This window comes from Amphiprion ocellaris, chromosome 13, assembly GCF_022539595.1.
Source record: "Amphiprion ocellaris isolate individual 3 ecotype Okinawa chromosome 13, ASM2253959v1, whole genome shotgun sequence".
Lineage (NCBI taxonomy): Eukaryota > Metazoa > Chordata > Actinopteri > Pomacentridae > Amphiprion > Amphiprion ocellaris.
The window spans coordinates 24,120,618-24,146,684 of NC_072778.1; the positions used below are offsets into that span (position 1 = coordinate 24,120,618).

At 41.8% G+C, this 26,067-nt stretch overlaps 1 protein-coding gene and 1 long non-coding RNA gene across 4 annotated transcripts; both read right to left on the reverse strand.

Moving 5' to 3' along the window:
- Positions 1 to 889: 889 nt before the first annotated feature.
- LOC129350387 (uncharacterized) lies at positions 890 to 4,582 on the reverse strand. Its single transcript, XR_008603780.1, has 2 exons — positions 4,509 to 4,582; positions 890 to 1,645 (listed from the first exon to the last, which is right to left on the reverse strand). It is a non-coding gene; the product is annotated as an uncharacterized LOC129350387 (long non-coding RNA).
- Positions 4,583 to 11,788: 7,206 nt separating this feature from the next.
- Positions 11,789 to 21,227, reverse strand: pcdh18b (protocadherin 18b). Of its 3 annotated transcripts, none has more exons than XM_035950844.2 (4): positions 18,371 to 21,227; positions 17,807 to 17,895; positions 17,334 to 17,449; positions 11,789 to 13,303 (listed from the first exon to the last, which is right to left on the reverse strand). In XM_035950844.2, exons 1-4 carry the CDS (start codon positions 20,870 to 20,872, stop codon positions 12,348 to 12,350), a joined length of 3,663 nt encoding a protein of 1,220 aa, XP_035806737.2. In that variant the 5' UTR covers positions 20,873 to 21,227; the 3' UTR covers positions 11,789 to 12,347. The 3 variants fall into 3 exon arrangements, with proteins under 3 accessions (XP_035806737.2, XP_023131805.2, XP_035806736.2); XM_023276037.3 differs by having other exon boundaries at positions 17,280 to 17,449; positions 17,807 to 17,862; positions 18,371 to 21,226; XM_035950843.2 differs by having other exon boundaries at positions 17,280 to 17,449; positions 18,371 to 21,226.
- Between the last annotated feature and the right edge of the window lie 4,840 nt (positions 21,228 to 26,067).

Genomic DNA, 26,067 nt, shown 5'->3' on the forward strand with positions numbered 1-26,067 from the left:
AATCTCTTTTAAACTTAGGTTGTTTTATAATGCAAACCCTAACTGGAATCAGACTACAGAGAGTTGATGGAGAAGCAGAGTGGAGCAGCAGAGGGCCTGTTTGTTTGGTCCTGTTTCTTCATTCTTGCTTCTGCTTGCCTCCATAGTGCTCTCAGTCACCATGCTGAATGCTTACTGAGCTAACACATCTTGGATCCATTTTTTGTTTTATTTATTTATTTTTTTGCCTCTCTACATTTACCTTGGACCTCCATGGCCAGACCCCACTATTGGACTGGATGATAATCCATACTTGATCACAAACCACGTCAGACACATCTGACCATATGAATACACATGAAGGTAGGGCTTCTGGAGTCAACATACACTCAGACAAGAAAATAGTGCACATGGGGGCAAAAAAAACAAAGCTAGATTAGAAACCTGGTCGGCACAGTTTGACTGAGATGGGTGTTTACCGGGAAGGAAGGGTCTTAAAGAGGAAAGATGCTACTAAGTTAGATTGGATGGATTGTTACATCCAGTGTTTTCATGCTTGACCATGTAAGACAAGTAAGTAAGTGTTTTTAACATGGTTATTGTTATTATCAGTGACACCTGAATAGATACATCATCCTGTACAGGTCTCTATTATTTCAATTCATAATGAACATATAGGGTGCATACCGTTCAAAGTTCTTGATACTGATTTAAGACAGCAACCAGTTTCCTATGACAAAACAGTACAAATACAATGGTAAGAGAAACAATGGTACCAGTGAGGGCCCCTAATTTATGTTTTCCTTGGCAATGTAACACACAACAGCTCTGATTAAGAGCATACTAATAGATAATGGATAAGCAAAACAAATTATTGCTCTAATTTTATATCACCCTGAATATCACAATAGTCAATTCATAATTTTATTCATTTATTTACAGCTATTATGACTCATCACAACAGGAAATGAACAAGCGGTGCGAATTTCATTTTTAGTGGTTCAGTTCGATGTCAGTGACCCAGACTCACACAAGAATCCTGCAACGGCTAATCTAAACAGGATGCTTACATTGTCAATGCTATCAATTACACCAGTGCTTTGCCTAAAATGTCTGATGTGAATTTTTTTGTACGATCTACAATCACACACACTCTTTGTTCCTGATGCAACTGTTACACAGTTATGGAGAGCTGTGCCAGAACAGTTCCACCTGCCACTGAACTTGATCTGGAGCAGAGAAGGCTTGTAAACTGTAGCTCATGGTTTGAACTCATCATTTCTGCATCACTGTCAGTATAAAAAGGGAAAATGACAACAGATGTGTGCAGCAATCTGTTGGGGCTTTGGTGGGGGAAGAGAAATCCAATTTAAGCGTGTATGCTGGAGATGCATTTTAACACCAGGTGTAAGTGTAATCCAGCTAAATCGGAGCAGAGACTCATGCCAGATATGAGACACATGCTGGTGCCAGTTGGAAAGGAGTCTAGAGTTGGAGAAAGAGGGGATATCGAGGGATCATATCCATCCTTTTGTTATTCTGCCGCTGATCCATTTGCTGCCTTAGTCAGAAAACTGGCAGTCACATCCACAGGGAGGGAAGAGAGCAGAGAGTGAGGGAAAGCTCCTGAGGAAAGGGAAGAGCTCCACCTAGTGGTGCAAAAAATCTGCAAACACAGTAAGAGAGAGTGTGAGGAAAAGAGGGTGACCACACACTAGTCGTAAATTTGCTGTGGCACAAACAAGACATGAAATACAAAGGCTCCTTTTAAGACAGAAATGAATAAGTGGGTGTGTTTGTGAAAGTGCAAATTATTGCTCAGAAAACACACCTCCACACAGGCTAAATAGCATGTCTGCACTGCCTTTTCTAGCAACACCTTCTCTTTTCAATAGCAACCACTTGCTCATCTTTTTCCACATGAACACATTCCTGCTCTCATGTCACCCTCACGCATCCAGCAGGTGTCAGGTATTCACCTCACCTGATGATAAGCCTGTCTTTATTGAAATGCCAGGCAGCTTTGTTAGCCAATTAATTCATGGTGGGGTTGGTGTCTATGGAAGGGAGAAGTGTTTGTTTGGTGATTCATCAGGCGCTGTTGATGCGGTGCTACATGGAGAAACGTATGCTGCGTGGCTGGTTATATGGTGCAGAGCTAAAGTTTGCCAAGTCGGGTGTTACTGTGTCATCTTATAAGGAGGCTTCTTGGCAAGCAATGCGATGCTGTGACTCAGGTGGGAGATGTGTTGGCATAAACACAAACACAGTGTGAAGCAGAACAGTCATGCTACTGATGCTGAAGCCACACAGTGGCCAACATCTGCAGGATAGTTGTAGGAATACGGAACGTACAGAGTTGCAGTAAAAGATTAGACATTTATACATGCTCTTTATGGGTCATTTGACTTCAACTGCAAACAAAATAAGCCTTAGTTATCTCTAGGGGTTTGTAGCCATGCAAATTGTTTTGATTTTAGACTCAGAAACCTCAAGAATATAGTTCTTATAGAGACTGCTTCCTCCCAAGGCCTAAGAAAACTTACCTTACATGAGGTCCTGGAAATTGTTAAATTGTCGCTGCCACCTGTAAGGGACTTTGCAGAACAACGTTGCCTGCTGAGGGCATTGAGGAACACCAGAGACCCTACTCACCCTGCCTAAGGACTGTTTTCCCTCCTACCCTCAGGCAGGAGGTACTGCAGTCTGAGAAACTGTTAGGTTCAAGAAACTGTTTCTTTCCCACTGCCATATGTCTTTTAAACACTGAAAATATAAGTATTAAACATATACACTCTACTTCCTTTCACAAGTGCACTTACCTTGGACATGTGCAATAATGTCTTATTTATTCCCTCCTTTTCATTTATTTATTTCATTCACTGTACTACCGCATCAGTATTTATAACTTATTTTATCAGGTGTTTTTACTTGTACGTGTTTTTATTCCTGACTCTGCATTGTCATTTCGTTCTGCAGTGCATCTCCGATGTATTTTAAGCAAACAACAATAAAGTAATCTGATTCTGATTCTGAACAAAGAATCAGAATCAGCAGGGCTGTACTAACCTTCTGAAGAAACACATAGGTCTCCAGAAAGTAGACTCATGATTTGACAAAAAGGCAGATGTGACGTGAAAGACCTCAGAATGCTTCAAATTGTGGGCCCAGTGTTTTTGGTCAACTTTCCTATTTCTATTATCTTAATACAACTGTATGCAATACAATGAATGCCTCTAGGGAAATATCACAAAAAAGAAATGCCAAAGACAATTTGAGAGAGTAATCAGGGAGGCAGTGGGATGCAACCAAAAAGCCAAGAATGATGACTAGATTTGATCCCAGCATTCCACCGTGGCCAACAAAGATGGACAAAGAAGAAACTAGTGCATGGTGGCTGTGAAGCCACAGACATATCAGACTAGATCAGGGTGGATGGATGAGTCAGTCAGAGGCCAGTTCATGATTTCATCCTCTGCATGTCTACAAAGATTTGCATGACGTGTTTTGTCTGTGTGGCTCCACGCCCAGCTCTGTATGGACATGAGAGTGCAGCCAAAATTTTCAGATTGCTTGCATAGCAATCAAAACAACTGCTTCTTTTTCACACCATGTCACAGCCGTACCATTATATTTCCCTTGCCTGAACCAAACAGTGTTTGTGTTGAAATATTACCAAACCATAACTATACAAGTGTAAGATTAAAAAACAGTTCTAACAGTTCTAAGTTATTTTTTAAGGGACTGAAGTGTGTGAGGTTTAGAACTGTTGACCTCCACCCACACCTCCATCAACTCTGCTGTTAAGTAAGAAGGCAATGGATGATCAAAAAATGAATTCAGCACAACCATGCTCTTTTGGAAACGTTATGAAATATTGAGAAGGTTTTACATTTTTCATCCCAATGCACAGCTCTGACTGTTTTAGTATCTTTCAGCTCAATGTGTTGAATGTAATTCTCCAAAGCGTAGTGTTTTGGTTCAGTCTGAGCTCTCTCATCGACCGAGTTTCCAGCAGTTGAGGGCAGATTTTTTTCAGTAAAAAAAACCCACAAATGTAGCTACTATCCATGACCTGCTCATCAGCAAACAGCAGACAGACATACTTAAAACTGATAAGCACAGTGGAGCTTTTAGCAGCTAAACAGACACATATTTCTCAGAAGCTGGTGAGGACAACAGAGCATAAGGTGATTCGTCAGGTGACTACACTTACAACTCCATATGGAAGCTGTTTTTTAATACATAGCTCTATGAAGTACATAAGGTTATAGTACACCAAAAATATTCAACACCACTCTGCCGTGTAACTGTGGAGGAGTTTCCCTTCATGTCCATATGTGAAAAGACGAACATATATTTTCACATTCTGCAAATTTGTCCGATAAAAAACGTAATTGTCTGATTAGAATTATTGTCATTGTTAATGTTTAACTACTGCAGGAAGACACAGGCAAGGCTGACGTGTCCTTGAAACTATTTTTTAAGGGTTTTTTTTGTCAAGGCTTATTTTTTAACGTGCAACATACCTCACATACACAGCGAGAAGCCACATGCTGTACATCCAAGGTTAGAAAAGATTAACCCCCTGCACACATAGCCTTCCCTCAACTTTGTATGTCAGGCACGCGCTGTGTTACACACACGCACGCACACACACACACACACACACACACACAAATGGACGTATCAGGCTAATCTGCTGTGTGCAGCCCCAGTGTGTTCACAGATAGTGGCCAGCAACCCAGCAAGGTGTTTACTGCCATATACAGAGAGATTACACTGGCTTATTGAGCCCTAACACCCACACATAGAAACACACACATAGAAACTCCACATGGTACTGCCTCACTGCTGCACACACACACACACACACACACACACACACACACACACCCACACACAGGCTGACAACACTCCGGTGCATCAAAGCAGATACATACTGGACAGATATTGACCACAATTTCACTCATACACAAAGACATGCTCATGTCTGTCAGCGCACTCTCACACACACACACACACACACACACACACACACACACACACACACACACACACACACACACACACACACACACACACACATCATTACACAACATGTGTTACACAAAATAATGGAGAAATCATAAAGACACACACATACACACAGAAATATTAAGACATTTGCACACAGAAATAGACACACTCAGCAGCTATTGTTCAGCTGATGGTCCATTATCTAGCCACTGCCAGCCCTCATCGTGTGTGTGTGTGTGTGTGTGTGTGTGTGTGTGTGTGTGTGTGTGTGTGTGTGTGTGTGTGTGTGTGTGTGTATTTGAGGACAGCACGCCTCCCACTGTGGCTATAAGCTTTCTGTCACACTACAGTGCTGCCACATTTACTCCACACACAAACACAAAATAACACACACCCACCCACGCACACATGAATGCACTTCTCCACAAAGCATCTATTGTTGCAGCCATAGTCCAAGGTAAAAGCATCTTCTGGTGCTGCTGCATTGAAAACAGAAGGAAATTGTGTTGACAACAAAAAGCAGCTGTGCTACTTTGTGGGAAGTCGAAGCTAATGTAAAATATAGTGATGATTAGCAGTAACAGTACCTTAATATATGAGGTATCTCCAACCATGAGCACATACAAGTTTCTTCAAAAAATGTACATTCTGAAGCCTCAACTAGAACAGAGTCGACCAGAGGCATTTTGCTGTACAGAGATGTAGTTCAGCTCCTGTGCAGCATATATGCAATACATTCAATGCTTATTCCTGAAAAATATGCCTATCAACATGATTTACAGTGGATGTCTGGGGATTACCTTCATGACTTTTACAAATAGAGGTTCATTCTTGACCCGTCACATGTACACTGAGAACATGAATGCCTGCCTAATGTGCTTTGCATGCTGCCAAACAGCTTCCAAGGCCTGGACTTTACAAGACCTGTGATGTGCCCTGTGGTATCTGGCAGCAGCAGATCCTTTAAGTTGTCGGATGATACTTGTTCCCTCACATCTCCCACCACCTTGTCATCAGTTAATGGTTTGTTCCTCCTTTGACCACAGTGGGGAGATGCTCGTGGCTGCTGACCCAGGACACAGCACAAGCCTTGCTGTTTCAGAGTTGCTCTGATGCAGTCATCTGGTGTCTTTACACTTCTCCGTTTCTCCTGCATCCAAGAAGTTAACCTTGAACTGATCATTTACTTAGTGTCTACTGAATCAAAGATGCAAAGTAATTATACTGATCATTTACAAAATGATTCATTGTATTCAGTAAATACTTGTAAATACTACAAAGGTGGATATTGTAACTGACCCATAGTTGAAGGATGTAAAAGTGGATAAAATATCATTTACAAGTGAGTGCATGTCAAGAAAATAATTACTACTCTGAATATTGATGAGGAGTGAGAGTGATTCATGTGCAATGGAAGATTTGTACTCAAAATTTTGTACTTGAAAATGAGTAATGTACACAAACTTGCATGTGTGATTTTAGCCTGTTGTGCGCAAACATACATACACTAATGTGTGTCCTTACACTGCAAAAAAACTTTTGTTTTATTTTTTACGTTTTCTGATTAAATTTAAAATATTTTTCTTACAATATTTTCACATTTAACAAGAAAAGCACTCAGAGAGTGCAGTACTCCGCCATTTACAGTTTTTCTCTATTGACAAGACACTGTCCTGAAGAATAGCACACATTTCCCAACACACTGCACACTATTTTCTTTATTAGGACACAATTCACAAAGCACTGCACACTTGGGTCAAAAGTGCACTTTATTGTCAAAATTTGAACTTTGTTTTCAAAATTAGGACACACAAAGCAAAAGTAGGACACTGCACTCTTCTCTCACTGTGTTTTCACAAGAAGTATAAAAAATGATACAGTCCTCAAAAATGACAACTTAAACACAAATGCATCCTCTAAATAAATCAGACGGGGCCATTGCAGTGCTTGACTGTACATTACAAAATAAAAATAATGCCAGACAAAAAATACAGCACTGTATTGTACAAAGTACAGTATGCAGATGTTTACACCACGTCTGCATCAATTCTTTCAGCCTGGTCAGACCTCAGGACCTCATCAACATCACTACCTATGTTTTCTCTGGAAATAAAGACCTAGTGTGTCTGATCCAGCCCTGACATGCATCAACAGAAACATCATCACATGCCAAGACTACTGATCACGAAAGATTTTCCCACTAATATACCTTCCACCTCCATGTAGAGAAGAATTTTTCTATAGGATTGAGGAAGGGAGAATATGGTGGCAGAAAAACAACAACCTGAGGGTTCATATCAAACCATCCCAAATAAGTAGTCCTCTATGAAAACTAACATTGTCCCAGACAACAACAAAAACCGTGTCTTTTTGCCAAACATCCTGCTGCACCCGTGTCAGTAGACCCTCACCAAGTCCATCTAGCAAAGTTAACAAATGCTGGGTGTTCTATGGGCCCAGAACTGCATGATGGTGAATTACTCCAAGATTGCTTATTGCAGCACAGATGGCTATGTTGCCTCCACACTGATCTGGGACACTGACTACAGCCCGTTGTCCAATGATGTTTCTCCCTCTTCTCCTCCTCTTGGCCAGGTTGAAACCAGCCTCATCCACATAGATGTATCCATGTGTATCATCAGAATCCAACTGAAAAACTCTCTGGAACAAACGCACACCAAACAGAGAAAAAGTCAGTCATGTACACTTTCTGTAATTTTACTAGCACTTGTGAAGCAGAATTATGCATTAGATTTTTACAGTATTCTCAGAACATTTCTGACTACCTGTATTGTTCCAGTATAGACATGTTTGAGTGTTGATGAAATTCTCTGGCCAGATCCAGGCGAAGAGATGTGTAGTATTTAATTTATTTTATTCAGATTTCTTTTTGTTTTCTTCTTTGTCTTTGTAGTACAGTATTTTATTTGTCAATTTTCTGGGCTTACAGTGTTTGGACATGTTTTGTTGTGATTGTTTATGTTGACTGATTTTGGTTATATGAAGAGAAATAAATCATATTTTCAATAGTCTGCAACATTGATCTTGTGCTGTGTTTGGTGAATTTACCATGTTGTATATTTGCACTTTCTCTGTGTTCTTCACTTACAACAATCTAATCACTGAGAGGTAGAATTGCTAAAAGTATTTTAAGTTAAACACAGTAGTCTGTAACTGGTTCAAACAGAATTAAGACTTATGAAATGTGTGTTTCGTATGGTAACATAATATGGTTTTTATAAATGTGTTTATAGTTTTTACAAGAGTGTGTCATTTTGGACAGGATCTGAGGTGTTCTGCATATTGTGTGTGTGGTTGTGTTAATTGTGTGTAGTGTTTTGAAATTCCGAGCCCTCTGTTCAAAATCGTGCTTAAACAATTGTTAAAAAAAAAAAAAAAAAAAAAAAATGTAAATAAGAACAGCAGGAACAAGATCATCAACCAGAGTTTTAAAGTGCTAACTATTACTAAAATACCCGTCTTTAGACACTCACATGTTTTCTGTTTCATGATTTCTGAAATGTGACTGAGAGGCACTGGTGGTTTGGGATTGCTTCTAAAATATACACGTCTAGTCTTTATTGAAATAATCTTAGGTGCTCATCTCAGTAATTGTAAGTAAATCTGACAAAAATCTTTTTTTTTTTGCATTACAACATTTTTAAAAATATAATACAGTAAAAATATAGTGTGCAGTACTTCACAGAACACTGTAAGAAAAAAGGCAAAACTTGATGAAAGAAAATGTGTCATGAAGCAAACTTTTACATTTTTGAGTGGTCAGACTATGCAAAATTGAAAATAATCACAAAATGACACTAAGAATAAAGCCTATGTTTTCAGTGTATTACAACTTAGATTGTTTTTCCATCTTGCCATAGTTGGGATGTAGACACCAGTTAGCTGATATTGCTAGAATTTTATCTTTAGTTTTTCTGATACTTGTTATTGGTTCAGCTCCTTATCAATGCACTAATTGTTATTAGCACTTATAAGGAGAATATGTTCAGAAAAGGAAATAAATTAGAATTATAAATATAATACAATGTAATATATCTAAACATTGTTTCTGGAGGAGCAACAGAAATGTCTCTATATGAATGTCTAAAATGTCAATAAACTTTGCTTTTCTACTTGTTTTTGCTGAACGAGAAAAAAAACCCTGTACCTGCATTTTCATACGGTGCAGTGGCAGGTAAAACTCTGGGGGAGTCCTGTACTACCTGGCACCAGGACGTTGGCGGTAGATTCTTTAGGTCCTGTAGGGTTTGGTGGGAGCTTCATTCGCTCGGGTTTATTCCAGCACATCCTGCAATACTTGATCAGATTGAGATGTGGGAAGTGTGTTGGGCTCTTTGTCACATTCCTTGAGGTGTTTCTGAGTGCAGTGTGTCTGGGTGCTGGGAGAGGCTGCTACTGCTGTCATTGTTAGAACTTGGCACGGCGTCACTGTAACTATGACAACAAGTGAACACTACGTCAGCTGCCTGCTGGCAATCACATGCTTGTGATTCTACTGCTAATTGACCGTTGTGGACTAATCAGGACTTACCCGTTGGAAATGATACAAGGAACAATTGATCAAATTGTGGGAGTGTTTCCGAGTCCCATCAATTCCAGGCTAGTAAACAAATGCTGCATTTCTGACAATGCCATATGGGGGAATGAACAGCCTTGGCGGAGTACTGCGCTCTGAGTGCTTTTCTCAATTTATTTCATCTGTCAGTGGTTTCATTGTTGTGACTGATGGGTCTCTAACAATATTCAGGAAAGGTTCATCTACTGTTCATATCTGTAAGCACCACCTCCACTGTGAATGAAAGGTAACGGAAAATATGATCAATCGATGATTCCCAACCAGCTGCACATGGAAAGATCGTGAAGTAGCCCAATAGTTTACACTACCAATAACATATTTCCACCTATGTTGTCTGCACCATTTGAACATCATATTTTGAGAGGTTGTGGAAAGTACATGTCTACAATGAAACCACTTTAAAAAAAGACAATCGTTGCAAAATAAATATCATAAAGTAAGACCAAAGGTCTGCATACCAAAATCTGTATTTGTTTTTTAGTCTCCAAACTAGAATTTTAAGCACAGGGGAAATGTACGGACCTTTCAGCTGTGACTTCTCAAGTATGCAGTAATCTGTCTACTTCATGGTAAAAGTCATTTTTACTGAAATAAGAGTCAGTCAGCTTATTAATACCAAGTGGCTTCCTAAAGTTAGAGGCACCCTCAGATCTGCGTCACTGAAAAAATCCTTGAAAAGATCCCTTCCAACATTATTATTATTATTATTATTATTATTATTGTTATGGTTTCACTGAAATTGAACTAAGGCAATAAACAAAATGAATAATGGAAATACAGATGCTATTGAACATCTCTGATAAACAAGAACATGTACTGTATATCCTTTCACAAAAAATAAATGGATATATTGACAAACCAGTACTAAAATGTTTCCATGCAAGGACATTTCTATAACATGTATAGCAGCATCATTGGTTTCTGATGTGTTCCTTATTTTTGTTTTGTGTCCTGTTCATGCTGTGGTTTGATCCCTTGTGTTGGGCAGTAGGTTCCCTGGTTTTCCCTGCAGCTGTTCTCTAAAAGCTGCAGTGGTGCCAGTTCTCCTTCAGGGGGCTCTGTGTGGTTGTCTACTTTGCCTGCCTCCATCTGTGCTTCCATGGCAGTGCTCACTGCTGCTGCTGGTATTAGCAGTGGTAGTAATGCATTGGTAAGAGCTGGAGTCGTTGGTTTACAGTGCACATGGTGAACCTCTAGGTGTCACCCATTATCTAGCTGTTAACGCAACAGAGGAGGGAGGTGTCTTCACAGAATCCAAAGCCCTCCATGAAACTCTCTACATCTCTCCGTGTCTCTTCACAGCAGCTATTTCCATCTTCCCAACAGCACATTTCTCCCACTAGCCACTACACACCTAAATGTAGTCCCTTTTTGCTTTGTGAATTCCAGTGGCTTCGAGATTAATGACAGAATACTCGACATATATGTGTTTTTTCGGAGCTGAGACAACAATCTTGGCTGCATGGAGTCATTAAGTGTTCGTGAAAATGCATGCTTCAAAGCCTTTGTCTGAGTGTGTTGAACAAATTGAAACCAATGAAAAGTACCACATTGTGTGATGTGAAGATGGAGACTTAGTGAAGGGTTAACCTGCCTGTTCTGTTTAGCCATCTTTGACCAACTCTCTGACAAGATTTTCTTTAATGTGTCCTTTTATATTACGATTAGACTAATTAGTCTACAAAATATAAACACATGGCCAACACAAACCCCAAAGACATTTTGAGTATAATGACGTGAAACAAAGGCTGACCTTAACAAATATTTGCATTTTTCTAATAACATAATTTAATGAACTATCCAGATTGTTGTCAACCTATTTTTGTTATTTTATTATTATTATTATTATTATTATTATTATTATTATTATTATTATTATTATTATTATTATTATTATTATTATTATTATTATTATTATTATTATTATTATATTTTTATTATTATTATTTTCTATTTTAGTGTTTTTGGTCCAAATGTTTCATGAATTCTTAACACTTTGTCTTCATTAGTGTTGTTTTTGAAATATTGGCCCTAACACAGTATGGACTATTTACTTTTGCCCTGATGTGTGGCGTATTACTGGACTTGAAATAAAATGTTCATTTATTAGCTTTTCTGATTTTTTTTTGCTGGAAGAGATATCCTTTTTGTTCTTGGAAAAATGCTAACAGCTACAAACAACAGACACCTGAATAATGTTTGTGTATCAATATTTTATTTGTGTACCACCCCTTCCCCACAAGAATCCACAAGGACAAGTGTCTAATAATTCAATAATATATCCATGTATACATATCATCATGACAAATAAAAAAGCATCACAATACAAAAGACAATTTAAATATGTAGAATGTCAATCGCATGTCAAAGTCTTGATTCAGCATTTTTGTACTCAACATGCATTCAAAATATAAAAATAGACTTCTGATTAAGTTTATATACACTTTTTTTTTATAAATATAAGTATACAAACGTATTTTTAAAATACAAAGATAAATACAGTCACATAGTGTACATTGTGTACCAAACCAGCAAATAACAAATATTTTTTGGGATATTTAGCATTCACAAAACACAAATATTACATCAGAAATGCAACTTTAACGACGATTGCAGGTCTTGTTTTTTGTCTTTGTTTCTTATGGAGTTACCTGTCTGTCCATCTTTTAGCACCCACAGCCCCTGACTGTTATCCTGTCTAGAAGGAAGCAGTGAGTGGGTGGTGAATAAATAAAGAGAAGAAACAGGGAGTCTAGCTCTGCCGGACATCCTGTAAGAGTTTGTTGATCTCAGCCACTAGCTCACTTGCGTCCACCAGCTCATGTCGACTGTCGCTGCGTTTGCCGTGAAGGTGGCTGAGCACTGAGTCAAAATCATCCTCTTCGTAGTTCTCTGGGATCTCCTCCATGGCTGGCAGCCATTTAGATGAGGGCCCTGGGAGTGGCACCGGCACCGGCACCGATGCCTGAGAAGGCTGCACTAGAGTGGGACTGACCAGTGCTGTGAGCAGCGGGCTACTGTGGGGTTTGAGAGTGTGGCCACTGTTCTGGGGGCTGTTTTTGGGCGCTTGTGGGAGCTTGTGGCTACTGCTCTGGGAGCTGAGCTTAGTACTGGGTTTCAGGGTGTGGTAGCTGCCGCCCTGTTGGTGGCCAGACGGGCCGATATTGCTTCCCGGGTTCTGGAAATGGGTGTTGGCGGCCCAGGCGGCTACACCCTGCTGATGGACAGAGGGGCTGGGCTTGCCAGGCAGATGGCTCCTCCTCCGATCTAAAGATCCAGTCATTGGTACACCCACCCCACTCAGGCTAGTCCCCTTTTGATTCTCGTTGACCTGGACATACGAGTCCAAGCCCTGGGGTAGCAGCCTCTGGAACACACTGCTCATCTCTGACAGCAATGATGTGGTCCCACAGAGGTCTTCATCTCTGACTTCAGCACCACTGCCATCTCCTCCTTCTTCTCCACCATCCTCCCCACTTAGGTCCTTGCCGAAAGTGGAGAAGCTCTGGTTTCGGGTAGGGCCAGTGTCGGTGCAGGGCTGTGGGGTCTTCTCCTGGGAGTGGTCAGTGTCTTGGCGGGCTTCTTCCCCGGGGATGTAGAGGTTGCTGCGGTAGTCAGAGGAAGAAGAGGCTGGAGAGGCCAGGGGGGGCATCCAGCACTGATCCGAGTGACCCAGGACACGACACTCCTCTGTGCAGAGCCGCATAGCTGGTGAGAGAGACACAAACAGTCGTGAGCTCGTGAGCACACACTGGGTTTTTTTGGTTTTGTTTTAATGTTTATAATAGCTCTGTGGAGTAATTGCTTTGTACAACCAGCAATCAAAATCACAAAGACATATAATCACAATAATATAGCACAGAGGAGAGTACAAAAGGCTTAGCATGCTGGAATCAAAGAATGTTACTGATTTTTTTTTTTTTGTTGAATAAATGACTGGAACCCTTAATCCATCAAACTACACACTAATTATGAAATTACAGCTCGGTTCATCAACAGGATATGTACTGTATGAAGATGTACATTTGTATGTGAGTGTGAATGATTACAAGTAAATAATTTGACAAACTGTAATCAGGAGGTACTGTTTTGACTTACAGGGAATTTAAAACCTCAATATAGAGAGCCACTGTGCTAGTGTCCCTGTCCGGTTTGACACTAGCAGTATGCTGATTCACTTACAAATCACTAAACTCTGTATACTGTATTAAATTACCCGACTATGTTTTGTGTATATACGTTTTTGTTTTTTTTTTGTATTTGTAGTAAACAACCTTAATCAAAGAGATGTAAAGAAGATTTGTGTCAGTTTGGTATTTTTCCATCCAGCTAATATTTGTCAGCCTGTCCGTGCTTTATTGCCACACTATCTCTGGAAACTGTTGAAATCTGCCCTAATTAGTCTGAAAGGCTCTCTGCAGGAGTTCTGCCTGTTACCTTCCAATGTATTTACCACAGAGACAATTCAGCAAGGCCGATCAATGCCTATTACCCATTCAAAATAACTTCTCCTCTAAAAGCCCTGCATTTTTCCCTTTCAAGTCACTCTTTTCAATATTAAATCTTCAAATAGAAATTCTCTGAAGAATAAATTAGACAAATCAAATATGCCAACTTAAAGCCTTCATTAAAGGACTGCGGCGCTTTTCAGTCGTGCTATTGAGGGACTTCATTATCCCCTCATTAACATGAAAGGAACATTTATAATACATCTCAGAGCAGATGAAAAGTGCATTTGGTTGCACTGGAAGGGGAAAAAAAACACTGTGGGGGCTGAAGCAGATTGGATGCCCCACTGATGAAAGGGTAAAAATGAAAGATTTAACCCAACTGATTTGTGTGTGAAAATGAAAAAAAGGAATGCATCAAACATTAACTGAAAGCCTGACTGTAATGTCAAATCAACTGACAGATTTAGTTGCCAATGAATTCTGTGACTAGTTTTCTTGTGATTCAGGACAACAAGGCTCAGTGGTGATTATGTGCTTATTTCTTTTTCTGAGATTTAATTTTATTGCATTTTATCAGACAATTATTTTCGCTTTTATCTCTGATAAGAAGGAGCATGACGGCGCTGTTCAACTGAGCAGAGAGAACGACAAGGAATATTGGCAATGAGATCCAGACTAGACTGAGGACATCTGTAAAGGGGCATTCCAATGATTTAATGTGGCAGTTGTGTAATGTTTATGCAGGTATAAGAGACAATTAATTGATTAAAATACATAATAAGTACAGTCAAACCTGACAGATTAGAGGCTGACAGTGAGGCTGATATTTTAGATCCTGCTATGGAGTCAAGGTTCATGAACATGACAGGACATTGTCTTTCATTAGACACTGCATGCCTTGTAGATTCCTATACATTTCAAACTCCTCACTCTCAATCTGTGACACAAGTTTAAGCTGAAACAATTCACAATGGCAACCCATCAAACAGTACACTGATGTGGACGTGCAGAATTGGAGAGAGGGTCTTTTAACTTATTTGTAAGTCTAAAAAGGAAAATAGGTAGTAGCTGCCACCTCTACCTACAAATGACAACACCGTTTAGTCTACATTGCATGAATGGGATCAGACTCCACAGCGAGGATATTTTTAAGCACTGTTCAGGTTATCATAGACAAACTGCTCTCAGTGTTCTGACTTTCTGTACGTCAGGATATAGGACATCCACTACATTCCGTAGCACAAACAAACACCTTGTGCTTGTGCTTTTTTAGCCCCTAATGAATGTCCTTCAACTTGCATTAAACATGCACATGGCAAGTGTGATGCTACTTTGTCTTTAAAGTATGAACAGCAATGTGGCCCGAGGACAGTCAGTTGTCTACGGATGTTTAGGAAAAAATTTCCAAATGCAGTTACAGAGTGCTGCTTAGAATCATTTATGCTGCAGTGGACACGGGGGTGGGAGGCGGGCTGAACATACAGAAGGAGAAAGGTGAGCTTTGAGATGTAATTATGCTCTTGAGGGCTTCATCAGGAGTGCAACTCAGAGCCAGCTCCATAGCAACTATTCGCCACATGGCAATTAAATGTCTCCTTTTCATCAGAGGAGCACAAGGGTTTCGGTTTGGACGACTGAAAGTGAAAGCTTGAAGTTGGGAAAAAGGAGATTGACTAACGAGCTGAGCTCCTCCACAAAGCCGTAAGGAAGGGGAGAGAGGGAGGGAGGAGGTGTTAGTGATGAGATTGTCTGCCCGTCTGGGTCGACTCTAATTGGGATGTAGCTCAAATGCAGTATCGAGTGATGGCTGTGTGGGAAGCTGGCTGGAAAGAAGCAGGAGCTCTGGGAGGAGAAGGATGGCATGATAAAAGAAGCTGCGACAGCTTGCAACCTGCCTGATGTGAGCTAAGACAGGCTGAGACTGAGGAATTTTAGAGAATGTGACCGAGTGTTTTCCATTCAACTACTCCATGAAAAATGCCTGATATTTGATGCCAGCAGATTGAATATTTCAAAGTCAGTTGGGTCAATCAGCAGGTGTTCAGAGTTGTCCCTTGTTAACTTGACTATGGAGAGGATGGGAAGTCCATGCAGTGTGACAGCAGGGAGGGGAGATGAGTGGCTAGTAAAAGACGATCAGTTGAGCTATCTAGAGAGATATCTCAAGAACTTAGTGACAGTGAAGTAAAACTCTGTGGGTGCTTGATTGCATACAGTATCATTCACAATGCACCAAGGCCAGCGCACATGCATACAGTTCTGATGCAGAACACAAAACATCATGCCAAAATCACTGAAACAGGCTGTAGATGAATAGGGTGAAATAGGTCATTGCAGGTTTAAAAATTCTCATCATTCCAACAACAGGTTCATGTGGATGTCTATTTCTGTTTATTAAGAGGATAAGGAGGTCTAAAAATCTTAACATAATACTTGTTTTGCCTTAGATTGGCAGTGATATTGAAAGTGATTACTTCCTAGCATGACTTCCTCTTAGAAGACGGGCAAAATTTATAGCTCCTATTCTGTGCAAAAATCCATGCTGAAGTTTAGCTTAACCTAAAAAAGAGACTTCGAAAAAAAAGTGGTATCTTCCACATTTGCAGACTTTTTCTACCTCTTTGTGTTACTGTGCCGACACAACTCAGCAGGAAAATATTACATATTTGTGTGATTCAAAGTTTAGAAGATAACTTTTTGGCAATTTTATACAATCATGTTCTAATCAGCTGACCTCTAGATGGGATGCTACCCTTAGGTTAAGAAACTCAGGCTCAACCCTGTTCAGTCATACAAATTTAAAATTCAAGCACGAAATTGTGGGGCAGTGTTTGACCAGAGTTAATGACCAATGGTTATTGTCCATGTAATAATTAATTACACTGAACACCTTGTAAACTGTTACTCTTTTGATTAATTGATTATTTAGTAGCTAAGTTTATTTGGTTTTTTCTAAATTACAAGTCAGTTAGAGTGAAAGCACCCAAAAATAGTTTGAAGATAACCAATTATTGAAAATAATGTTAAGTTACAGCCCCACAGTGACTGGTCAAATGTAGTGCACATAGTATATGAAAGCGTTCAGTACAATGATGCATGGCAAAAACTGATTTAAAGACAGACTGGACTCTGGCTTTAGCGCTACATCCTAAAACGGCAGGAGGAGGGATGATGGGAAATGATGGGGCATTTGTCAGGTGTGGAGGATGAGGTTGAAGGAGGTGGGGGTGTACCTGCATGCAGTCTGTGCTGGCCATCAGGGGCATATGTCTCAGTAAAGCCCTCACCAAGGAGCCTGTCCATGGGTGACTCCCTGCCAGGCTCATAGTCGCTGTCTCCAGCCTCACTGTCTCCACGACCACTGTCCTTCAGACTGAACTTATCCATCTCATTAAGGGCATACCTGCACAGAGACAGACAGAGATTTGATACGTTAATCACTGACAATAATATTGTGACAGGTATGGAGACACCATGCTACTGATGGATAATAAGTTGCACAGAGAGGCAGAGAGTATTTTGCAGAAGGGGTTTTACATAAAATTATGCAAATGTGAAGACACTGAGCATACAGTTTTACTCTAAACCAAAAGCATACTGGATATTGATAGAAGGGACTGTGTAAAAGTGCTGAAAATAGATAAAATCACATTATAAATGTTTTACAAGAATATTGCAGAAGGACACAAAGTGGTGTTACTTAGTTTTGCTTGAGTCTGACATGGAAGGCTTTCAGACCATCACTTTACATGTACTTTACCTGTAACTCCTGGTATATTTGTTGCCTCTGAAGCTTGGTCGTGGCTGGTACTGGCCCTGATGGAGCATGGACAGAAGCTGTGAAACTTGCTACAATCCCAAGAGAAACAAACAAAAAAAGACAAAGAAAGAAAAAAGACAAAAATAAAAGGAAAAAATGAAGAGGGGAAATGAATGGAGTCAAACAAGCAAGGCCACAAGACAATGTTGGGTGTGCAGAGGGTACATTGTGGGGAAGGGGTTGAGGGAGTGGCATGACCTTGTGACTTGCTCCTAAATGTGATGGTCAACAAAAACATGATACAAAAGGCTGAAGGTAACAGAATATGGGGGCAAGGAATAAATTCAGAACAAATACTTAATGTAGACAAAAAAAAAGCATGCATAGCAAATGATCTCGGATCATGTCTTGGTTTTAAAGATAGATATCAAATACTTAGTTGTTTCTACTTTAGCTGTATATTTACTACACTACTTTTTGCAAAAAACAAAACAAAAATACACAGCAATGAAATCTACATTTAAAGAAAATTTACAATGAGCATGAAAAAAGTCAGTGTCTTACCTCTACAGGAGGTGTGGCGTGGGCCAGCTCTAAGGCAAAATTTTCTGGCACATGATTGGAGGAAATAGTGACCAGGCTGTTGAGTGACTGGCGGCTATGATGACTTTGCCTGCTCCCTAGGGTCCCCCTCTCAGGTGTTGGGGACGGTGAAGGGGAACGTGGATGTGCTCGCACCGGTAGAGTACCATTGACAGTCGGGACCAAGGTGATATCTGCCTTGTGTATTTGCCTGGCAGGCTTCTTGGGGTGGTTCTGGTAGCTGTTCTCTGCCACACGGCAGTTATAGTTGTGTCTGGGGTCTTTCTTCTCACGGCTGCAGCGGGCAGTGGCGAACATCACCATGACAATGAGCAGCAGAGCACAAACAGCACCCAGAGAGATAATGACGATGAGGGAAAGGTCCAGCGAGGCGTGGCTGGAGCCTGTTGGGTAGAGGGGGGGCAGAATGTCCATGTTCTCCTGCAGGGAGAGCCTGAGGAGGGCCCCTGTGGACAATCGACTGGTGCCCCTATCCTGCACTTCGACCCTGATCTCCATTACGTCCCGTGGAGCCTGCTCCAGACTGGCATTAGTTCTGAGCTCACATCGCCGTGCATCCATCACAAACAACCCATCCTCGTTGCCACCAACAATGGCACAGCTCACCTCTCCATTGGCGCCTGCATCGCGGTCTGTGACCTTAAGTGCAGTAATTAGCTGACCTGGTGAGGCATACTTCCACACTGGAAGCTCGGCGGTGTGATTCCGGAGGGAAGGGGAGTGGATGATGGGCGGGTTGTCATTTTCATCCAAAACAGTGAGCAGGACTGTCGTGTTAGCTGACAGTGCAGGATTCCCTCCATCGCGTGCCTGAACAGTGAATGCGATCCGACTAACATCTTCGTGGTCAAAGCTGCGTAAGGCATAGACGGCACCAGTGGAGAGGTCAATGGTGACGTAGGTGGAGATGGGACTCGTTTGGACCATAACATCCATGATGGTATAGGTGACCTGGCCATTGGTGCCCAGATCCGGATCTGAGGCCACAACAGTCATCAGGTAGGCGCCAGGGGAGTTGTTCTCAGATTTAAAGACCTCATAGCGACTCTTCTCAAAACGTGGGGGATTGTCATTTTCATCCAGCACCTGAACAGTGAAATGTTTGATGGTGGACAGACTAGGGGATCCCCTGTCCTCAGCAATGACCGTCAGACTATACTCTGACCTCTTTTCTCTGTCCAGAGAGACATTGGTGAGGATCATGTAATTCTTCTCATAGGTCTTCTGGAGCCTGAAGTGGCCGTGGCCATGTAGCCTGCACACAACCTCACCATTGAACCCTGCATCACTGTCATCAACACGCACCAGAGCTATGAACGTGTCCACGGGAGCCCCCTCTGAAATGTAGGCCACTTCCTCTTTACCAGGTGTCATCAGGTTGATGTTTATCTCCGGTTTGTTGTCATTCACATCCACCACTTTCACCACAATTTTGCAAAGTCCGGGAATGGAATTAGGGCCCAAGTCTTGAGCCTGAACATCCAGCTCATAGGAAGCAGTGGTTTCATAGTCCACTTTTTTAATAAGCGTAATGTGGCCATTTTCTGGGTTTATCTTAAATGTTTCTAAGATCTTTGGCGAGACGTGACTGCTGAAAGAGTAGACTATTTTCCCATTAGTGCCCTCATCTGGATCTGTGGCATTTAAATCAATGATTAGTGTTCCAAGAGGAGAATTTTCCAGCAAATTAATGATATATGCCTGCTCATCAAAGGCTGGGCTATTGTCGTTGGAATCAGAGATACTTATCTTGACCAAAGTGGAGCCAGACTTGGGAGGCACACCATTATCCGAGGCTGTGAGCTGCAGCTGGTAGCTGGCCTGCACCTCCCGATCCAGTTCCCTCATCACCACCAGCTCTGCGTACTTGGCCCCGTCTGTCCTGGTTCTTATGTCGATCTTAAAGAAGTTATTAGGTGTCAGGGAATAGGTGTACAGTGAGTTCTCTCCAACGTCCGCATCTACGGCCCCGTCCAGGGGGATGCGTGTCCCCACCGATGCGCTCTCGGAGATCTCAATGGGTACGATAGCACGGGAGAAGTGCGGGGAGTTGTCATTAATGTCCAGCACTTCTACTTCCACATGGAACAGCTGCAGGTACTCTGTCGGCAGTGTGACCACATCGAATTCAATGGAGCAGTTCAAGTTTTTCTCACAGAGCTTTTCACGGTCGATTTTGGTGCCGATGCTGATCTCCCCGTCCTCCTCCCGGACAGACAAAAACGGCGTACTCCCTCGCTGCATAGCGCGGAACCGAAAGGTCAGAGAACTCGGTAGTTTGGATAAAACCCCAGCTACATCCTCCTTTAACCGTGCGATAACTGTCCCCACTTTCTGCTCCTCATAAACTTTGTATTTCAAAGTCTTACCGTTGGTGCCATGCAGGAGCGCGACCAAAAGCAGTAGTTTGAATAGTGCCGAGGAGAATGTATTTCCTTTGGTTTGAACCATTTTTGCCCCCATCTTCTGTGTGCACAATATTGCGATTACTTCCACAGAGGGGAAAATCAGGGGGATGGGGAAGGGGAGAGGAAAAAATGTCTTCTCAGAAGTCTGGCATCTTAAATCCTGAGCCGCTGCGCACTGTCCAAAAAACTCCGCAAAACAGATCAATAAATAAATAAACGGATATGTCTAAGTAGACTGACCTTTTGGAAACTAATGGCACGCACAAGCAAACCGCCGCGCTCTTTCTTTAGACTGATCTGTTGCATATATCCACATATGCTCGCCGCTTCTTGTCTGTGCGCCCCAGTGAATGAGTGAGAGTGTATGTCAGGACGAAGAAAAGGCGCAGCTTTCTCCCAGTCTGTGTGAGTAGAAGTGAGAGAGAAAGAGAGAGAGAGAGGGAGGGAGGGAGGGAGGGAGGGAGGAGGGAAACTGCGTCTCTTTTCCACACAAAACACTCCCCCACCACCTCCCTCCTTCTCAACTCCCTCAGCCGCTCTCCTCCTAACCCAACCTTAAATCACCAGAATGCCCTCCTTCAAGCAGAACAGGAGGGACTATTGATGGCAGCACCGTCCCCCTCCACCCTCACTCCCCAGAACTCCCCCACCAACACAGGGGACACCCCAGTACTAAAAGTGTGTCACAACAATGGGCCAGAGGAGGAATTATTCTGGGCTCAGCCACTTTTAACACAACCGCATACTGACCCGCGACAGACTTACATTGTTATGGCTGCATTCACAACGTGTGCCAACTCGGGTCTTTTGTCGCGTGTGCGTAAAAGGCAAAGTTGTCGCTCTCAGAATAATAACGCTACGAGAAAGGAAAATGCCCATCACGGCGCGATGGCTTTGTGGCCAGAGCATGATAAAATAAAATCATTTAGAATATTCCTGTAATGTCATCATAGCTCTCCTATAAAATGTATTATCTGTAAATTGTCTTTGGGTTATCCTTTATTTTGCCAAACTTTCCCTTCACTTTTTTTTCTGTAACTGTATTTCTCCTTTGGCGAACAAGGCGCATTTACGCAGAGCACACCTCCCATTAGTTATGTTGTTATGACAGTAAATCCCGATCTGCACGTTTAGTCAGTTTTAGGTTGCAGACTAGACATGGATAGTGCCAAATATACCCACGAGTTCACATGTTAAGATGAAAACAAAATAAACAAACACAGACAGCCATATAACCTAATGACCACAATATCCCCTTCATCTTCATCTTGTGTGGTATTATTTATCTATGTCCTTCCTCTGCTCCCTATTCTATGTCTGTAAATGTATTCGGAGCTTCACAACACAGGGCTCATAACTTAGAGTAGCTATCCACAGTGAAATGTAATAATTCCCTTTAGAAAAAAGAGTTCAGTGACGTTTTTTGATCTTCTTATTTAATTGCAGCTCTATCAGATATATTCTCTCACGTACCGAGGGCTGAGGCATGGCGAGTGCTTTGACATCCAACCAGCTGACCCCCACATGCGTCTTTTCACAAACCCCCTCCACCTCTTCTAGCTGCATAATAATGTTTCATGGAAGCCTACATCTCCTGATCCAACCAAATTACCATCCTGCATACTCAAAGTGTCGCTTAGAGAGCAAACAACTTGGGCAAGCGGAGCTTTATGAGAGCCGCACTGGGCCATCTGGCCCGAGCCTCAGACAACCCAAACCTACAATTACCATCTATTCAGTCCCTGCCGCCCCCGGCCGAGAGTCACCAAGTGAGAATTAGCCGCAGTTCATGTCAGATAAAATCTAATATCCTCATCATGTTGCCTGAAGAAACCGTTTTCTAAAGCAGACTTGTATGAGTTCTCTACTCAGTGGTAACGACGGAGAATCAGTGCTTTGGACTGACCTTATGTGGATGTGTCATAACTGCTGTTATTTTGAAGTGAAATAGTAAGAAAGAGGGACGGAAGCCTCAAAAAGATCAGATAAGTCTTTTTATGGCATGCAGTAATCCATGTCGCGCTGCTAAATGTGTTAAAGGTCACATCACAGAACACATTTCTGTACTACATCCTCATCAGAGTGTCACAGCATGCAGAAGTCCGTTTCAAGGTTCCCCAGATTCTATTTTCCCCAAATCATTCACAAACTAATGCGCAGACATATATTCTCAGTAAGCTCCATTTGGAGTGAGAGCCATATCTGATCACCACCGTGCTGATTGGTTTCAACAGAGCAAATTATCTGGGGCCGGCATCTTTGAGTGGATGCGTCTCTGTGATGGATTTTATCTGCATTTTAAATTCCTATGTGTGACCCGTGGGAACAGGCTCTCTGCGCCACCATCTGTCTCTGAGCAAACACATGGACATCGGCTCCCGTGCTCATATATCCACATATATACACAAACTGATGCTGACTGACCCAACAAGGGCAAAGAGTCCATACAGTCCATGTTATAAAGAGCCTCATTTTAGATGGTTTATTGCAGCATCATCCGTTTCACAGAATGATGCTTCTGTGACTGGGGCAAGTGCAATAGTCCAAAAATATGTCTTAAGCGCTGGGTATTTGAATCTAAAGCCATGACAAAGTTCCTGCCCCAAAACTCAACTCACTCCAGGGCCGCAGCTCTTCCTCTAAACACTGAGTTAGTGCCCTTTGATTTAGATGAGCACTGGCGGAGTTTCTGCTATTCCTTAATGCGTTCTATGACAGAGAATCAAAGAGTTGATACGATTTGTGTTCAGGTTTTTGATAAGGTAGATCTAACAGAAAAAGAGCTCATGAAGGCACATTTATATATTTTCTATTATAATTCATGATATAAGTGACAAAGTTTGCCTCACTGAAATATGTTTTTTAATGTTTTGTGACTTTAAGCGCTTGTAAGTGATACAGTCCAAGGTTTATCCAGCCGATCACGCATCACCAGAAGCATTAAGCGTCACACTGCGCAGCCTCTCACGGGAGCAGACGTGGTCTCCTGGCATGTCCATGAAAGAATCCCATAATATATAATAACATTATCCACAGGCCGGTGCCTCTGCAAATTCAGTTCTCCATCCTGCTGGTGAGGTGCTGACGGCGCCCTAATGGCATTGCTTAAATCGGGAACGCGCACAAATCACATTTCCTCTGCAAAAGAGAAAAGAGAAAAAAAAATAATAAAGCAATCGAAAGAAAGCTCGACACGTTCCACAGATTTCAACTTTCTTTAATCCCAACAGAGCTGCCGCTGCAGAGCTGCACCAGGGGAATGTTCTGTGTGATACTAATCCAACCTAACACTCACACCGCCTCATCTTTAACAGGCAAACACACTGAAGGAGAATTAAAAGGACACTGTCCATCAGCAGATATTGATCTGAAGATGTAGCTGATATTTGCTGTAATATCTCTAAATGCCAGTGCTCAGGTTCGGTAAACTTAACATTCAGAAAAAAAAAAAGATCATTAATTCTTGATTCAGTTTCTTTTGTTTGTGAAAAGACAGAAGGGCTGCTGCGTCATCCCAGGCAGCTCATACGGCCAGTTGGAGGGAAGATGACCGGGTGGGTGATGGGATGGAGGCACAGATTCTGCCCTCGGGGACCATAAAATTACTGAAAGGGGTTCGGTGAGGGGTGTGGGTCTGCAGGATGAGGGGATCAGCAACTTTGTCATTGAAATGAAGCAAGGGATCCCCATGACAAAGGCCGCGTAGCAGGTGGAGAGAGGGCGGCACGGGGGCCCCTTCCAAAGCACCCCCCCAGGAGAAGCCATGCACACCAGGAGTGGTGGTGGTGGTGGTGGTGGTGGTGATGGTGTGTGCCTTCTGGGAACATGGGAATGCATGTGCTCCCTCTCTTTCTGTGTCACTGTCTGCTTTCTTTCTTGCTTCAATTTTAGATGTCAGGGAAGAGTTAAAAGAAGCTTACATGAAAAATACTCCCAGCAACCATGGATAATTGGTAATAAGAGAAAAAAATAAGAAAAAGGAGAAAGCAGTGTTAGCGGCAGTGCCACGGTGTTCAGTAACAGCTCCGTTAAAACAACACTTAGAGATTCATTTAGATTCCAGATATTCAACATTTCTCTCCCATTAGACGGGGTGGGGGGTGGGGGGTGGGGGGGTGTCGGCGTGCGTCGGGGGGTCGGGAGGATTGTAAAGGCACGCGAGCATCTGCCACTATCTCATTACCATGCTGTTAGCTCGCGCGACGGAACGGATTTGGGCTGGGAGGAGAAGGGAGTCAGGATCTCCTCCACCCCTCAGCCTGACCAGAGATGACACATCACAAGCCTGAGTCTGGATGTGATGCAGCAACAGCTGATCGCTGATTCAAGTGTTGTTTGTAGCAATATGTTGTGTGACTCCAAATTAAAGCCTCTACAACAAATAAGAACAGAATTAAAGGAAGAATCCGTCTTCGTAGGTTGATATACACTACTCAAAAGTTTGGGGTCACTTAGAAATGTCCTTATTTTTGAAAGAAAAGCATTTTTTTCCCAATGGAGTTGACATTAAATTAATCAGAATACAGTCCTGACATTGTTAATGTGGTACATGACTATTCTACACTGTAAAATTATGGAAAAGCATTTCCTCCATTAATGGTAAAGAACTGTATTGATGCTGTTGATTTTACGGTTAAAAATTGTGCTTGAAGACGTCCACATAGCTCAACGGGTTAAGTGGGTGACCCATGTACAGGAACTGGTCCCCGATGCAGCGGCCGGGTTTCGATTCCCGCTTGCGGCCCTTTGCTACATGTTTTGCCCCCACTCTTCTCCCCATTTGTCTCCACTCCCTATCGAATAAAGCCAAAAAGGCAAAAAAAATAAATAAAAAATACACACACTGTATTTTCTTTTACATGAAATAAATGCAAAAGTCACCATATTACTTGTTGTAAGTATTACGGTATGTTTCCATTATCAGCACAACAATACATACATTTAACTGTGAAAACTGCATTCTTTTTGGAGAAACAAATGCAAAAATTACAGTATTTTATATTACAGCATTTTTCCATTAAATAACTGTAATTATTTTTTTCCCGATTAACTTATTTACAGTGATTCAGTGTTATATAAACAGTATTGAACTGTTTTAGAGTTTATAGATTCTTACTGTCATGGTTTGACAGTTTTTCACAGTAAAATATAGGAAAAATTTTTTTACAGTGTAGCTGTAAATGGCTGATTTTTAATGGAATATCTCCATAGGGGTACAGAGGAACATTTCCAGCAACCATCACTCCTGTG